The 17,422-nt window shown below is 43.9% G+C and overlaps 1 protein-coding gene across 2 annotated transcripts in view; it reads left to right on the top strand.

Annotated features, from left to right (window-relative positions):
- Nucleotides 1–10,993: 10,993 nt before the first annotated feature.
- LOC110536461 (bifunctional methylenetetrahydrofolate dehydrogenase/cyclohydrolase, mitochondrial) overlaps nucleotides 10,994–17,422 on the top strand; it is a 28,146-nt gene continuing 21,717 nt past the window's right edge. The window contains exons 1-2 of one of the 2 annotated variants that reach the window (XM_036936483.2): nucleotides 10,994–11,189; nucleotides 11,827–12,011. In XM_036936483.2, the coding sequence (XP_036792378.2) occupies nucleotides 11,053–11,189; nucleotides 11,827–12,011 (322 nt within the window). In that variant the 5' untranslated portion in view covers nucleotides 10,994–11,052. The remainder of the gene's footprint in view (nucleotides 11,190–11,826; nucleotides 12,012–17,422) is intronic. The other variant, XM_090191244.1, reaches the window with a different exon arrangement.

Below are 17,422 nucleotides of genomic sequence, written 5' to 3'. Positions count from 1 at the left end.
GTTGTCAAACCCACGAGTTTTTCCCAAGGCAGCTCCATCTCATTTACACATCTTGACACCTCTTCATACAAATCATGCCCCGTAGTTGTGCCATGCATAGGACGTAAAGCCAAAAACTCCTCTGTCACGCTTAGGTTGGAGTCCACTCCGCGGATGAAAATTGACAACTGGGCAATGTCAGAAATGTCGGTGCTCTCATCCACAGCCAAGGAATATGCAATAAAATCTTTTCCCTTTTTCACAAGCTGCTCTTTTAGATTGATGGACAACTGGTCTACTCTCTCGGCAATGGTGTTTCTGCTCAGACTCACATTTAAAAAGAGTTGCCTTTTTTCTGGGCAAACTTCGTCACAAACTTTAATCATGCAGTTTTTGATGAAATCCCCCTCCGTAAATGGCCGGGCTGATTTAGCGATCTCTTCTGCCAAAATAAAACTGGCCTTGACAGCAGCCTGGCCTTGTGATTTGGCTTTTTTGAACAGAGCCTGTCGAGATTTGAGGCCTCGTTTTAATTCCTCTGCCTTTTGTAGCCTTTGTTCCATGTCCATATTCTTGTTTTTGTCCGCGTGTTTCGTTTCATAATGTCGTCTCAGATTATACTCTTTCAGTACCGCCACACTTTCTCCACACAGAAGACACACAGGTTTTCCAGCTACCTTCGTGAACATATACTCCGACTCCCACCTTGTTTGAAACCCCCGGTTCTCAGTATCCACCTTCCGTTTTGCCATTTTTGATGGGTATCTGAAAGTTAATTTTACTGTGATGCTGACGACTGCTGTGCCAATAAATATTGAAATGAAGCAGCCTACTGCTCGGTGCGTCACCTTTGCATTGTGGGAAATGTAGTATTGGTGCGTGTAAAAGATCTGCGGGCTGCCGGCTTGCTGCGGGCCGGTTCTAATAATAAATCAAGATCATCCCAGGGGCCGTAAAAAACCTTCTTGCGGGCCGGATGTGGCCCGCGGGCCTTGACTCTGACATATGTGCCGTAATAGAAAACTAGAAAAAAGGAAAAGGATGAAAATTTCCTGACACCTATTAGCCCTCTAAAAAACCCACGGCCCATTCCACTATTTAACCCTGTGTAATCAACGGTCTGAAAAGCCATAATACTACCACTCAACACCCACTGCAACTGTTCACACTACTCACTTCTCGGATTCTCCCTCCTACACACTGCTGCAAAATGCCCATAAACTTGACACCTAAAACACCATAGTATTTTTGGAACAAAAGCTCTCACACAATAACTTACACTTCCTAATGTAACGGATGTGAAACGGCTAGCTTAGTTAGCGGTGCTGGGCGCTAAATAGCGTTTCAATCGGTGACGTCACTTGCTCTGAGACCTTGAAGTAGTAGTTCCCCTTTGCTCTGCAAGGGCAGTGGCTTTTGTAGAGCGATGGGTAACGATGCTTTGTGGTTGACTGTTGTTGATGTGTGCAGAGGGTCCCTGGTTCGTGCTCGGGTATGGGCGAGGGTGATGGTCTAAAGTTATACTGTTACACTAACTTGATCTTGTCGGGCAAAGACTCTACATCAAAACTCAGCAGGACTGACCATGTCTTCTCCGTTTCCCCATGCACTCCACTGGGTCTGCATTGCATCAAACGGCGGGCGTCACAGACACACAGAATTTTTCAATGGTGCCCTGCTCCGAAGAGCAAAGCAAGTCACATTCCCTAATCACATGATCTGAATCGCCCGCTCCCTCTGGACTGAAGAAACACAATATCACTACTCATCACTACTCCACAATAAATCAGTTACTCTCACCAACTCAACAGTCCCCCCCAACCTCTTCTCCACCCAACCTGACAGCACATATGGATCAGCCAAAATGACAGGATCCATTCTCTCCACCAATCTCACTCCCACTGGACCGGAATCCTCCGTTACATACTTGGGATGAGGCCCCGAACTCAGTGGTCCTCACCTCAGGTACTAAATCAAATCAAATTGTATTTGTCACATGCGCTGAATGCAACAGCTGTAGACCTTACAGTGAAATGCTTACTTACATGTCCTTAACCAACAATGCAGTTTTAAGAAAATACAAAATAAAAGTAAGAGATAAAAAATATAATAATAATTAAAGAGCAGCAGTAAAATAACAGAGTCAGTGTGCGGGGGGGGGGGGGGGGGCACCGGTACAGAGTCAGTGTGCGGGGGGGGGGGGGGGGGGGGGGGCACCGGTACAGAGTCAGTGTGCGGGGGGGGGGGGGGGGGGGGGGGCACCGGTATCGAGGTAATTTAAACATCCATACTCTCGTCAGGTTCCTTCTCTGAGCTACTAGAGCACGTATTCCAATTTTTGCACTTAGCGCCAACCCTCTTTACCACACCCCACAGCTTCCCTCTACTACACTCAGCTCCTTATCGGTGGTTATCATTGTGTAACGGATGTGAAACGGCTAGCTTAGTTAGCGGTGGTGCGCGCTAAATAGCGTTTCAATCGGTGACGTCACTTGCTCTGAGACCTTGAAGTAGTGGTTCCCCTTTGCTCTGCAAGGGCTGTGGCTTTTGTGGAGCGATGGGTAACGGTGACTGTTGTTGATGTGTGCAGAGGGTCCCTGGTTCGCGCCCGGGTATGGGCGAGGGTGACAGTCTAAAGTTACGCTGTTACAATTGCACCTGCCATTACAATGAATTCACCCTCACTCTCTTCCCGTTCACTTTCCTCCTTTAGCTCTCACAAAGGTTCTTGTACGATCCTCCATTCCATATTCCCTCAAAACATATTCCACTCTTCTCCTTATCTGCCATCTTCTCCTTCAACAGATCTTCCAGAAGGTTTGTGCCTTCCCCCACTCCATATTCATTCATAATATGTTCCACTTTCTTTTTTTTCATCCCCACGCGGTGACCACATCAATTGGTGTCACCTATATTCCACAGATTTCTCCATGGTTTCGGTGCAGTAATGGGGCAGTCACTACCATCATGAGACTTTTAATAATTGTTTTATTCTGTGTTGTTACAGCATTTAACCCACTAAATGCATAGTGCATTTCAAGTAAAGATTGCTTGTGCCAAATTTAACGCCCCTGCTCAAAATCTGAAATAACCTCCTTTTGTAAATCTATTAGCTGCTCCTCTGTGTCTGTCAATAGATCGCTTTCTGCGTGCAGGCAGCTCACTCTGCATGCACTCTGCTCATGGCGGCTCTGAGTGTGTGAGTTTCCATAGCAACAGCTTTGCTTGGGCTGCTCTGCTCATTGAAGAGATACGAGAGAGCTGTTAGCTACGTTTCATCACTCTAAACTCTGACAAACCTCTAGGAACATTATTATTTTCTGTTAGTGATCAATTTCGTGATATCCGAGCCCTACCCGTACCTTAGTTATTGATGAGAAAACAGGCCCTGCCTGGCCCTAACCCAATGTATAATGCCAGGCCCATTCGGGCCCGGGTCGGGTAGCAGAGCTCTACTAGTGAACATTAGAAATCTTCACTGTAAAATTCCAGGTCCTCCAAACTGGGGAAGCATTTGGAATCTTAGTGCGATCTGTTTGATCTGAAACAGATTCACATTAGCTTGAGAATTTGTCGAGCTATGAAGATGTTCTCTCCGAGTTAAGTGTTTTCTAGGCAACAGTAGTCTTGGCTAGCTAACAAGAAAAAAACATTTTCTTTTATACTAAATAAATAATGCACTCTCTCTGACCGACACAACTAATTTTCTAGATTCATGATAGTGTTGTTAGACAAAGCAAGGAAAGTGAAGTTCAAAACATGATTTATTTTTATTGGAATTTGCAGCTGCTGTTGGTAAATAATGAATCTGCTAGCTTCTTACTACAACAGCTCTGTCTATGGATTCGTAGAAGCTATTCCTAATACTTTTTCAGTTTTGAAAAGCAGAGAAGTAGAGGACGATTTCATAACCTCTTAAGTTTTGTCTGAATTGTTGGGAGAGTGGTCATAATGGAAGTTATTTGGAAAAAGTTTTGGGAAAATGTGGTAATACAGTTACTAAAACAGCTGTATCGTTAGATTCGTAGGGGATATTTTAGTTCCTTGTACAGATTTGAATAGCAGAAAAGTAGATGTAGATGTCATATGCTCTAACTTTTTTTATCTAAGTTGTTGCAAAGTGGCCAAAGTAGCTGATTTGTGTGAAAAGTTGCATTATTGCATGTGTAGGGAATGGAATGTTGGACGTGATGATGTCACAATGGGGAGCTTTAGTATGTTGAGGAAATGCCATCAAAGTGAATGAAGATCGACCCCAAAAATATATCACTTTAAAAGTATAAAATATATAAAAAAGTTAAATACCACCAACTCAATCCAGACCAGTCTATACTTTTTAAAGTTTGAAATGCGTTTCTAGTTTAAACGGTGTAGGAGGAGTTGAATAATAACTATAATAAGAAGGAGTATGTCAAAAATGTAAGTGGGGGCTTTCGCTTCGCAAGCCCCACAACTAGCTACTTCACATGTTGATATTGACTTTGGTATTATTGTCTGTAGCTACGTTTGCTAGCTAGCCAGCCAGCCCATAGAGAGAGAGCATTGCATTGTGGGTTTTGTAGTCGACTTGAGCTGCAACAGATTTCCACAACGATTTTCACGTTGCTACCAACCTTATTATAATGACAAAATTAAACATTAGTTCACAAAAAATATTGTTCTCACATATTGGTGTTATGGTACAATGTAAATGATAGGAATGAGTGGTTTTGGGTGTATTTTCCTTTAATGTAAAACAATTATTATCAAAACCGAAATCGAAAACCATGATGGAGAATAATTTATGTCTGTAATAAAGCCCTTTTATGGGGAGCCCCTGCCCAGTCATGTGAAATCCATAGATTTCATAGATAGCCTAATTCATTTATTTCAATTCACTAATTTCCTTATATGAACTGTAACTCAGCAAAATCTTTGAAATTGTTGCGTGATGTGTTTCTATTTTTGTTCAGTATACATTGTTAGCAACCCTAGCGAACACCACTAGTTAGCTATGTCATTAGCTGCACTTGCTAGTTAACTACATCGTTAGCAGTGCTAGCTATTTAGCTACAGCATTAGCAGCACTAGCTAATTTGCTAGCTATGTCGTTACTAACTGCTAACATAGGGGGATGGGGAGAGTTGTCATGTCTGCAGAAGAGTGGGGGCTAGGGGGGGGGGGGGTTGAGGGTCATGTTCATGTCACAGTGAACAATGAGACAGATATTTCACTAATTGTATAAATGTGAAGCATCCGGTTTGCGTTTTCCACTCACTACCAAATATGGTGGTTAGAGGAAGCCCGGTGCGTTTTCCACTAACTACCAAATATGGTGGTTAGAGGAAGCCCAGTGGCCGGCAGTGGGAGAAAATGGAGAGAGACAGATTTTGGCCGACATTCTGCTAATTTTGCTCATCTATGGCACATTTGATCTCAATACAGTTTTCTGTTTCCAAAACTAAAATCTGTTACCAACAGAGTGGACTATGTTTTGTAGACTTTACCATTTGCCAAAGTGTACAACAAAAAAAAATAGCACTGTTTAGGAGTGCATGGGCGAATTGAGTTATTGCACACAGAGTAGGTTGTTCCCTAATGGAAATATACAAGAACATGCTAGAACGCGCCACAATAGGCTCTGCCCACTATAATTATGTTGATACCATTGGAAACGACAGGCTGTCTTGGGTTAGTCATAACAAATATTTGGTAATGTTCTGTGAAGTCCCACACATGTACATACGCACTCACGAAGAAGTAAACATCGACCAAGCCTTCAAAATATTTAATGTCATGTGATTAGGGATAGTATGACATTAAGCATTTTGAAGGCTTGTTAGACATTTCGCAGACTTCTTGGTGAGTGTGTATCTGTGTGGGATTTCACAGGACTTGACCTTGACCCTCCTACTCTTCTGTGGACATGACAACTGTGATTAGGGATTCCGTTTATCTGGTACTTCTCACCTCTACTGAATTTTCCCCCAAGTTCGAGTGTGTATGTACATGTGTGGGACTTCACATAACATGACTATGACCCTCAAACCCCTCGCCCCCCACTCTTCTGCAGGCATGACAACTTCCCCACCCCCCACTGTTGTTAGCAGTTAGTAATGATGTAGCTAGCTAGCGCTGAAGCAAATTAGCTAGCGCTGCTAACACTGTAGTTAACTAGATAGTGTTGCTAACGTCATAGCTAGCGTTGCTAATAACTAATAGCTAACACTAACCAGTTTTTTGTAACTAATAAAATCAAAGAAACTGAAGAAAAAAAAGCTAACGAGCGTTGTTAGCTAGTGTTGCTAATGCTGAAGCTAGCTAGCATGGCTAACGTCATAACTAACTTGTTAGCGCTGCTAACTACATAGCTAACTAGCTAGTGCTGCTAATAATGTACCTAACTAGAGTAAGCTACTGTTGCTGACGATGTAGCTAGTGCTGCTGCTTACCACGTAGCTAACTAGCGAGCGCTGCTAAGTTAGCTAGTGTTACTAACGGTGAAACTAGCTAGCGCTGCTGATGTCGTGGCTAACTTGTAAGCTCTGCTAACAACATAGCTAAGTCTATAAGGAATTCGAGCAATACATTGAGACCAGTACACATTCTTCAAATAAGAAAGCTGTTAAAACAATCAATATGAGTGCATCTTTTAAGGTCTTTGTATGATCTGTAATTTGTTGTACCCCCTAGCATATGTTATCATTGTCTGTTTGTATACTTATGTTTTCTCTTAAAAAATAAATACAAAAAAAAAACATAGCTAACGACTTAGCTAGCGTTGCTAACTATGTAGCATTTGAATAAATGTCATAGGCAGAAATATTTCTCTGCTTTTTAACAAACTTTGCAGCCTAAAATATTTTGATGACCTTTGAAATATTTCTCTGCTTTTTAACAAACTTCGCAGCCTATTATTTGTGTGGCAGCATTATCTATGGAACACACAACTGCCCACACCTCCCTGCCAGGCTGCCTGGTACACCAGAAATACATGAATTTCCAATGGAATCTTTCAGCATTGCGTTGCAGTTGCAATGCGTTCTGTGTGGTGCGTACATTGGATTCATCCAACATATGCATCAAACTGTCTGTGGAGACGGCTTGACAGAAATGGTAGCAGCCTCCAGTATTTATGCTGAATTAGTTTATGTGTCGGGGGGGCTAGGGTCAGTTTGTTATGTCTGGAGTACTTCTCCTATCTTATCCGGTGTCCTGTGTGAATGTAAGTATGCTCTCTCTAATTCTCTCTTTCTCTCTTTCTTTCTCTCTCTCAGAGGACCTGAGCCCTAGGACCATGCCTCAGGACTACCTGGCATGATGACTCCTTGCTGTCCCCAGTCCACCTGGCCGTGCTGCTGCTCCAGTTTCAACTGTTCTGCCTGTGATTATTACTATTTGACCATGCTGGTCATTTATGAACATTTGAACATCTTGGCCATGTTCTGTTATAATCTCCACCCGGCACAGCCAGAAGAGGACTGGTCACCCCTCATAGCCTGGTTCCTCTCTAGGTTTCTTCCTAGGTTTTTGGCCTTTCTAGGGAGTTTTTCCCTAGCCACCGTGCTTCTACACCTGCATTGCTTGCTGTTTGGGGTTTTTAGGCTGGGTTTCTGTACAGCACTTTGAGATATCAGCTGATGTACGAAGGGCTATATAAATAAATTTGATTTGATGGAATTACAGAATTACAGAATCAGAATTTTACAAATTATTTTCTGAACAAGTAGCTCCTTTCCAATTTGAAGTCTTTTTTAGAGAGTATTAAAAACAATGTTCTCCCTCCTACAATGAGTCAGGGGTTAATAACACTGATACCTAAGCCTAAAAAATAAGTGCTGCTCATCGATAACTGGCGTCCAATTTGTCTTCTTAATAATGACTATATTGAATAATATGAATAATTACTACTTGCAAAAATAATTAAAGAAGTCCTGGATGCAGTCATTGATGAAACACAGTCTGGCTTCATGAGGAACAGACATTTTTTCTAACAATGTCAGACTAGTATTAGACATACTTGACTACTCAGACCTAATAACTGAGGATAGCTTCATATTATTTTTAGATTTTTATAAAGCATTTGACACAGTAGCGCATCAGTTTCTCTTCCAATCCCCATGAGAGACTTGGCTTTGGGGATTTTTTTTGTATGTAAGGCTATTAAGACTCTCTATGCAAATGGTAACAGCTCTATCAAATTTAAATATGGCACCTCACCTAGATTTGAGTTAAAAAGAGGATTTAGGCAAGGTTGTCCTATCTCCCCGTACCTGTTTTTATTAATCACTTAACTTCTTACAAATTCTTTAAATAATAGTCCTGTATAAGGTATTTCCATAGCTGGTAAATAAATTATTATAAGCCAGCTGGCTGACGATACTACACTTTCTCTGAAAGACGCTAACCAAATTCCCATATCGATCAATGTGATACAATCCTTTTCCAAAGCGTCTGGTCTATATCTTAACATTAATAAATGTGAACTCATAGCTGTCAAAGATTGTGTGACACATTCATATTATGGTATTCCAGTAAAAGAAGAACTTACATATTTAGGCATAACCATTACAAAGGATCAGAAGTCTAGAGGCTTACTACATTTTAATCCTCTTATTAAAAATACCCAGAAGAAGCTAAATCAATGGCTACAGAGGGACTTATCTTTAAAAGGTAGAGTCCTAATAACCAAGGCTGAAGGTATCTCTAGACTAACATATGGCACTCTATCTTTATATCTTGACAGTAAAATAAGCAAGGGGATAGACCAGATGCTTTTCAACTTTCTGTGGAGAAACCGTACCCATTACATTAGGAGAACTGTTGTAATGAACACTTATGAGAATGGAGGACTGAATTTTCTGGACTTTACTACTTTAAATAATACTTTTATTAAGATCAATTGGATAAAACAATTCCTAAGAAGAACCACTTCTATCTAGAATTTTATTCTTCATCGTGTCTTCTCTACTTTTGGTGGCCTTAACTTCATGTGGTTTTGCAATTATAATATTGACAAAATTCCAGTGAAACTTTCTGCTTTTCATCGGCAGGTTTTCTTCTCATGGTCCTTAATTTAGAAACACAATTTTTCTCCACACATATATTATATATGGAATAATCGGGATATATTGTATAAAAAGACTTCTTTGTTTTTGGAATATTGGTTCCGAAATAATATCCTATTGGTGAGCCAACTGGCAAATGCAGAGGGTCTTTTACTCAGTTATAAAGAATTCTTATCACTTTACAAGGTCCCTGTAACACCTAAAGATTTTGTAATTGTTTTAGACGCCATTCCCTCAGGTGTTGCTCTGTTACTCAGGGACGTGTCAAGACCCTCAGAGCCTACCTTCTATTGACCCTGTTGACTCATCAGTAGGAAAGATTTGTTTCTCTTTTGGTCCATTCAACAACAGAGCGATACGATCCTTGTTTCAGCAGGATGTTGTATCTATTTATGTCATGCCTTATTGAAATGGATTTATTGATAATATCTGTTGGGAAAAAGTTTGGGATGTTGCCACACACGTACCTACTTGTTAACAAGATTAAGGAAGTTTCCTTTAAAATTATTCATAAATATTATCCTGCCAACCACTATATGAAGAAGTTTAAGGAAAACATCAACTCAAATTGCTCCTTTTGTAATGACCACCTGGACACAGTGTTGCATCTTTTTTGCCATTGTATGCATGTAAGAAAACTGTGGCAAGACATCAGTAGGTTTATAATTGACCACATTTATGAAGATTTTACACTATTGTGGAGAGATGTACTGCTTGGATACTTTACATAAGATAAGCTGAAACGTTTTTATGTAATTAATGTAATTATTCTTTTGGACAAATTTCATATACACAAATGTAAATTTACAAACAAAAAAACATTTTCTTACCCTACAAAAATAAATTGAACTGTATTTTAAGACAGTTAAATACTCTACTCAAAAAAAGCTGTTAGAACTATAAGTGTATGTATGTCCCTTTAGGTCCTTGTGTAATTGTAATGTGATATATTGTACCCCCTGGTTCGATTGTCCATTGTATGTAATATATATGTACTTGTGTTCCCTCATGTACTTTCTGTATTGATTTGTTGTTAATAAAAATAATAAGAATAATACAAATTAAAAAAGAAACAGGCATGGAACAGGTCTCGAACCCTCGACCTTCTAGCCCGAAGTCCAGCGCGCTATCGACTGTCATAAAAGCACGCTCGAGCGCTTGAATCGATATCCGTTATAAACCCAGGGTCGTTACACTATGCAGCATCATCTGGATATGTGTGCAAAAAAAAGTCACCTTCTGCTTCCATTTCTGTCAAGCCATCTAATGCCTGATGTCCACCAGATGCATAGGAGTTTTGTTTTACCGGATGTCTAGTCCGCATTTCTGTACATGGCACACGTGCTTCGCTTTCCAACTAGCTCAAAGCTAGCTAGTTGCAGTGTGCGCACTTCTGCGTGTACCACCGCATGGTAAAGCAACCGAAGGGTTGAACATAATGAACACGTGCAGGCACACAACTGCTGCATTGACAATGAATGACTTCCACCTGAAAGCGAAGAGTTCGATGCATCTGGTTGACGTGAGGCATAAGTATACACTTTGATTGGATAAATTCGATTTATTCAACATGTGCACCACACAGAACCCACTGCAACTGCATCTACCAATGCTGAAAGGCAAACGCAGCGCGAATGTATTTCTGGTGTACCAAAACGCAAGGATGATGTAGGTTTGATCGAGGCAGGCTGAATGCACAACGCAACACGAGGAAGTAGCATTAGCCACTAGAATGTGGTTAAAAAATGTGTTTAATAAATAAAGTATGCATATTTCACACGTTTCCCCCCCCCCTGCCTTCTCGCCATTAAATATTGTTAAGGGGAAAATCTACGCATTTGCAGTGAGAATGGAGAATGTTTTAGGTATGAACCGGTTCCACGGGGATACAAGTGTATTGCCCGCTGCATACAATGCAATTGGACGGTACAACGTAACTATCAATACCAAATTTCGCCATCTGCAGGCCGTTGGGCTACCCCCTATCCACAGTCACACACACACACACAGCGGCGGGGCGGGCAACATGGCGGCCTCTATCTCCCCGTTACGCTCCTCCTACAGGATTTGTAACAGTCTGTCCTTCCACCACTACCGAGCCAAACTGCGGATGCACAGAAAGTGCGAGAGCCAGAGAAGACATCTCCATGCGTCAGTCACCAGGTAAGAAGCCAGAAACATGTGAGGGAGACAGAGAGGAGGGATGCTCCATGCAGCTGCTAGCTGAGACCGGTGAAGGGGTGACCTGTTCGTCACCTGTCAGTCGGTGAGATTGACAGCTAGCTGCATCGTGCAGTGTACTGTAGCAAGGGCAGGTGCTGGCTAGCTGGCGGAAAATAACGGGCGCGGGGCAGATTTAAAACACTTACAGATAAGATGATAGCTAGTTACTGTTAACAAACGCGTCGAACTTGCATTGCATTCATTTCTGCATTATCCCTCTTGAGGGGAGGCTATGAGGTTGAGCTAGTTAGCTAGTTAGTTATCCCGGCTCAGTTCAACAAGGTTGCAATAGGCCTGACAACGCGCATTAGGTGCCAAAGATAACTCCTGTCACGAGCACCTGTCAGATCAATTTGAGATGACACACTATGTGTGTGATACGGAGAGTGCGTTTGATGATATCAGACAGCAAATAGATGGGATTTAATTATAGCAAGTTTATAATAGCTCCACACCTCAAAGCCACCTTGTCCCTGCAGCATTCTAGTCATCTCATGTAATGGTGTAATATTCAGCCAGCCTACAAAACGTGTTTGTGTGTGTTTCTGTGTGTGTGTGTGTGTGTGTGTGTGTGCAGGCATGCTGCAGTGGTGGTGTCAGGGACAGAGATGGCACGTCAGATTCACAGAGAGATTCAGAGGGAGGTGGAGGAGCTGGTCACCGGCGGCAACATGAGACCCCACCTGGGTGTGGTGTTGGTTGGGGACGACCCGGCTAGTCGCACCTACGTCAGGAACAAGACCAGAGCTGCTAGTATACTGGGTAGGAAGGGTATACACGCACACGCACACACACACACACACACACACACAAAGCAGGGCCTTTCACTATAGCAGGGCCTTCCACTATAGGAACTCAGCAGGGCCTTATCGCTCTAGGAACTCAGCAGGGCCTTCCACTATAGGAACTCCGCAGGGCCTTCCACTATAGGAACTCAGCAGGGCCTTTCACTATAGAAACTCAGCAGGGCCTCCCACTATAGGAACTCAGCAGGGCCTCCCACTATAGGAACTCAGCAGGGCCTCCCACTATAGGAACTCAGCAGGGCCTCCCACTATAGGAACTCAGCAGGGCCTTCCACTATAGGAACTCAGCAGGGCCTTCCACTATAGGAACTCAGCAGGGCCTTCCACTATAGGAACTCAGCAGGGCCTTCCACTATAGGAACTCAGCAGGACCTCCCACTATAGGAACTCAGCAGGGCCTCCCTCTATAGGAACTCAGCAGGGCCTTTCACTATAGGAACTCAGCATGGCCTTCCACTATAGCAGGGCCTCCCGCTATAGGAACTCAGCATGGCCTTCCACTATAGCAGGGCCTTTCGCTATAGGAACTCAGCAGGGCCTTTCACTATAGGAACTCAGCAGGGCCTTTCACTATAGCAGGGCCTTCCACTATAGCAGGGCCTTCCACTATAGCAGGGCCTTCCACTATAGCAGGGCCTTCCACTATAGCAGGGCCTTCCACTATAGCAGGGCCTTTCACTATAGCAGGGCCTTTCGCTATAGCAGGGCCTTCCACTATAATAACTCAGCAGGATCTTTCGCTATAGGAACTCAGCAGTACCTTTCACTATAGCGGGGCCTTTTGCTATAGGAACTCAGCAGGGCCTTTCACTATAGCAGGGCCTTTCACTATAGGAACTCAGCAGGGCCTTTCGCTATAGGAACTAAGCAGGGCCTTTCACTATAGCAGGGCCTTTCACTATAGCAGGGCCTTTCGCTATAGGAACTCAGCAGGGCCTTTCGCTATAGGAACTCAGCAGGGCCTTCCACTATAGCAGGGCCTTCCACTATAGCAGGGCCTTTCACTATAGCAGGGCCTTTCGCTATAGGAACTCAGCAGGGCCTTCCACTATAGCAGGGCCTTCCACTACAGCAGGGCCTTTCACTACAGCAGGGCCTTTCACTACAGCAGGGCCTTTCACTATAGCAGGGCCTTTCACTATAGCAGGGCCTTCCACTATAGGAACTCAGCAGGGCCTTCCACTATAGCAGGGCCTTCCACTATAGCAGGGCCTTCCACTACAGCAGGGCCTTTCACTACAGCAGGGCCTTTCACTATAGCAGGGCCTTTCACTATAGCAGGGCCTTTCGCTATAGGAACTCAGCAGGGCCTTTCACTATAGCAGGGCCTTCCACTATAGCAGGGCCTTTCACCACAGCAGGGCCTTTCACTATAGCAGGGCCTTTCACTATAGCAGGGCCTTTCACTATAGCAGGGCCTTTCGCTATAGCAGGGCCTTTCGCTATAGCAGGGCCTTTCGCTATAGCAGGGCCTTTCACTATAGCAGGGCCTTTCACTATAGCAGGGCCTTTCACTATAGCAGGGCCTTTCGCTATAGCAGGGCCTTTCGCTATAGCAGGGCCTTTCGCTATAGCAGGGCCTTTCACTATAGCAGGGCCTTTCGCTATAGCAGGGCCTTCCACTATAGCAGGGCCTTTCACTATAGGAACTCAGCAGGTCGTGTAACACATTTCATTTTCTCCTATTGCCCTTGTCCTGACATAATACATGTTGTCAGTACAAGTATCTGGGTTTGATTATTCATGCATTTTTGGATTACAATGTATCTTCATAGCTAACCATGTGAATGGTGCCCTTGGTGACATGGTGTCCTTGGTGACATGGTGCCCCTTGGTGACATGGTGTTCTTGGTGTCCTTGGTGACATGGCGCCCTTGGTGACAAGGTGTCCTTGGTGACATGGTGTCCTTGGTGACATGGTGCCCTTGGTGACATGGTGCCCTTGGTGACATGGCGCCCTTGATAACATGGTGTCCTTGGTGACATGGTGTTCTTGGTGTCCTTGGTGACATGGTGTCCTTGGTGACATGGTGCCCTTGGTGACATGGCGCCCTTGATAACATGGTGCCCTTGGTGACAAGGTGTCCTTGGTGACATGGTGCCCTTGGTGACATGGTGCCCTTGGTGACATGGTTCCCTTGGTGACATGGTGCCCTTGGTGACATGGTGTCCTTGGTGACATGGTGCCCTTGGTGACATGGTGCCCTTGGTGACATGGTGCCCTTAGTGACAAGGTGTCCTTGGTGACATGGTGTCTTTGGTGACATGGTGTCCCTGGTGACATGGTGCCCTTGGTGACATGGTGCCCTTGGTGACATGGTGCCCTTGGTGACATGGTGTCCTTGGTGACATAGTGTCCTTGGTGACATAGTGTCCTTGGTGACAAGGTGTCCTTGGTGACATGGTGCCCTTGGTGACATGGTGCCCTTGGTGACATGGTGCCCTTGGTGACATGGTGCCCTTGGTGACAAGGTGTCCTTGGTGACATGGTGTCCTTGGTGACATGGTGCCCTTGGTGACATGGCGCCCTTGGTGACATGGCGCCCTTGGTGACATGGTGCCCTTGGTGACATGGTGCCCTTGGTGACATGGTGCCCTTGGTGACATGGTGTCCTTGGTGACATGGCGCCCTTGGTGACATGGCGCCCTTGGTGACATGGTGCCCTTGGTGACATGGTGTCCTTGGTGACATTATTGCTAAGTGTAAAGCCATGGGTGTCCTACCTTTCTAATGTTTCACTAATCTTTTTTTATATGACCTATTATTACATACTGGGGCATCAGCATGGGGACAGCAGCATGGGGACAGCGGCATGGGGACAGCATCATGGGGACATCAGTGTGGGGACAGCAGCATGGGGACAGCAGCATGGGGACAGCAGCATGGGGACAGCATCATGGGGACAGCATCATGGGGACAGCAGCATGGGGACAGCAGCATGGGGACAGCAGTGTGGGAACAACAACATGGGAACAACAGCATGGGAACAACAGTGTGGGAACAACAACATGGGAACAACAATATGGGAACAACAACATGGGAACAACAGTGTGGGAACAACAACATGGGAACAACAACATGGGAACAACAGAGTGGGAACAACAACATGGGAACAGAACAGCAGATTTGACCTTGGTGTGGGTAAATAGACTCCAAATGCTGCTATTCAAGGACATATGGGCAGCATATGGCATTAAATTGGCTGAGATTTTGCAGCCAAACGAGCATCTATCTGGGTGTGTGTTTTCACGGGCTTTGTGATGTCGCAACTGCAAATATCCGTTTTGTCATAGCTGTGATTGGTGGCGGCAGGTAGCCTAGTGGTTAGAGCGTTGGGCCAGTAACTGCAAGGTCGCTGGTTTGAATCCCCGAGCTGCCAAGGTAAAAAAAATCTGTTTTTCTGCCCCGATAGACCGTCATTGTAAATAAGAATTTGTTCGTATCTGACTTGTCAAATCTTTTTTCACTCCATATGACAAGTATTAACTTAAGGGGGCTGAATAATTTTGCACGCCCAATTTTTCAGTTTTTGATTTGTTAAAAAAGTTTGAAATATCCAATAAATGTCGTTCCACTTCATGATTGTGTCCCACTTGTTGTTGATTCTTCACAAAAAAATACAGTTTTATATCTTTATGTTTGAAGCCTGAAATGTGGCAAAAGGTCGAAAAGTTCAAGGGGGCCGAATACTTTCGCAAGGCACTGTACCTACTGATACCTACTGCCTTTACCAGTTCACTGATACCTACTGCCTTTATCAGTTCACTGATACCTACTGATACCTACTGATACCTACTGCCTTTATCAGTTCACTGATACCTACTGCCTTTACCAGTTCGCTGATACCTACTGCCTTTATCAGTTCACTGATACCTACTGCCTTTACCAGTTCACTGATACCTACTGATACCTACTGCCTTTATCAGTTCACTGATACCTACTGCCTTTATCAGTTCACTGATACCTACTGCCTTTACCAGTTCACTGATACCTACTGCCTTTATCAGTTCACTGATACCTACTGCCTTTATCAGTTCACTGATACCTACTGATACCTACTGCCTTTACCAGTTCACTGATACCTACTGCCTTTACCAGTTCACTGATACCTACTGCCTTTATCAGTTCACTGATACCTACTGATACCTACTGCCTTTACCAGTTCACTGATACCTACTGCCTTTACCAGTTCACTGATACCTACTGCCTTTATCAGTTCACTGATACCTACTGATACCTACTGCCTTTATCAGTTCACTGATACCTACTGCCTTTACCAGTTCACTGATACCTACTGCCTTTATCAGTTCACTGATACCTACTGATACCTACTGCCTTTACCAGTTCACTGATACCTACTGCCTTTACCAGTTCACTGATACCTACTGCCTTTACCAGTTCACTGATACCTACTGATACCTACTGCCTTTACCAGTTCGCTGATACCTACTGCCTTTATCAGTTCACTGATACCTACTGCCTTTATCAGTTCACTGATACCTACTGCCTTTATCAGTTCACTGATACCTACTGTCTTTACCAGTTCACTGATACCTACTGCCTTTACCAGTTCACTGAAACCTACTGCCTTTATCAGTTCACTGATACCTACTGCCTTTACCAGTTCACTGATACCTACTGCCTTTACCAGTTCACTGATACCTACTGCCTGTACCAGTTCACTGATACCTACTGCCTTTATCAGTTCACTGATACCTACTGCCTTTACCAGTTCACTGATACCTACTGCCTTTACCAGTTCACTGATACCTACTGATACCTACTGCCTTTACCAGTTCGCTGATACCTACTGCCTTTACCTGTTCACTGATACCTACTGCCTTTACCTGTTCACTGATACCTACTGCCTTTACCAGTTCACTGATACCTACTGCCTTTATCAGTTCACTGATACCTACTGCCTTTACCAGTTCACTGATACCTACTGCCTTTACCAGTTCACTGATACCTACTGATACCTACTGCCTTTACCAGTTCGCTGATACCTACTGCCTTTACCTGTTCACTGATACCTACTGCCTTTACCAGTTCACTGATACCTACTGCCTTTATCAGTTCACTGATACCTACTGCCTTTACCAGTTCGCTGATACCTACTGCCTTTACCTGTTCACTGATACCTACTGCCTTTACCAGTTCACTGATACCTACTGCCTTTACCAGTTCACTGATACCTACTGCCTTTATCAGTTCACTGATACCTACTGCCTGTACCCGTTTTGGGACAGAACTCTAATGTACGTACAGTTTTATCAATTTCGAAGCTCTTTTGCAAAATGTTGATGTGAAGTCGCCCCTCTCGCTATTGAGACTGGTCGATGCACACTAGATTAAGTGTTTGTGCT

The sequence above is a fragment of the Oncorhynchus mykiss genome, chromosome 11 (assembly GCF_057628025.1).
Source record: "Oncorhynchus mykiss isolate SJ-2025 chromosome 11, ASM5762802v1, whole genome shotgun sequence".
In the NCBI taxonomy this organism is placed as follows: domain Eukaryota; kingdom Metazoa; phylum Chordata; class Actinopteri; order Salmoniformes; family Salmonidae; genus Oncorhynchus; species Oncorhynchus mykiss.
This window is presented reverse-complemented; position numbering and strand designations above follow the sequence as displayed.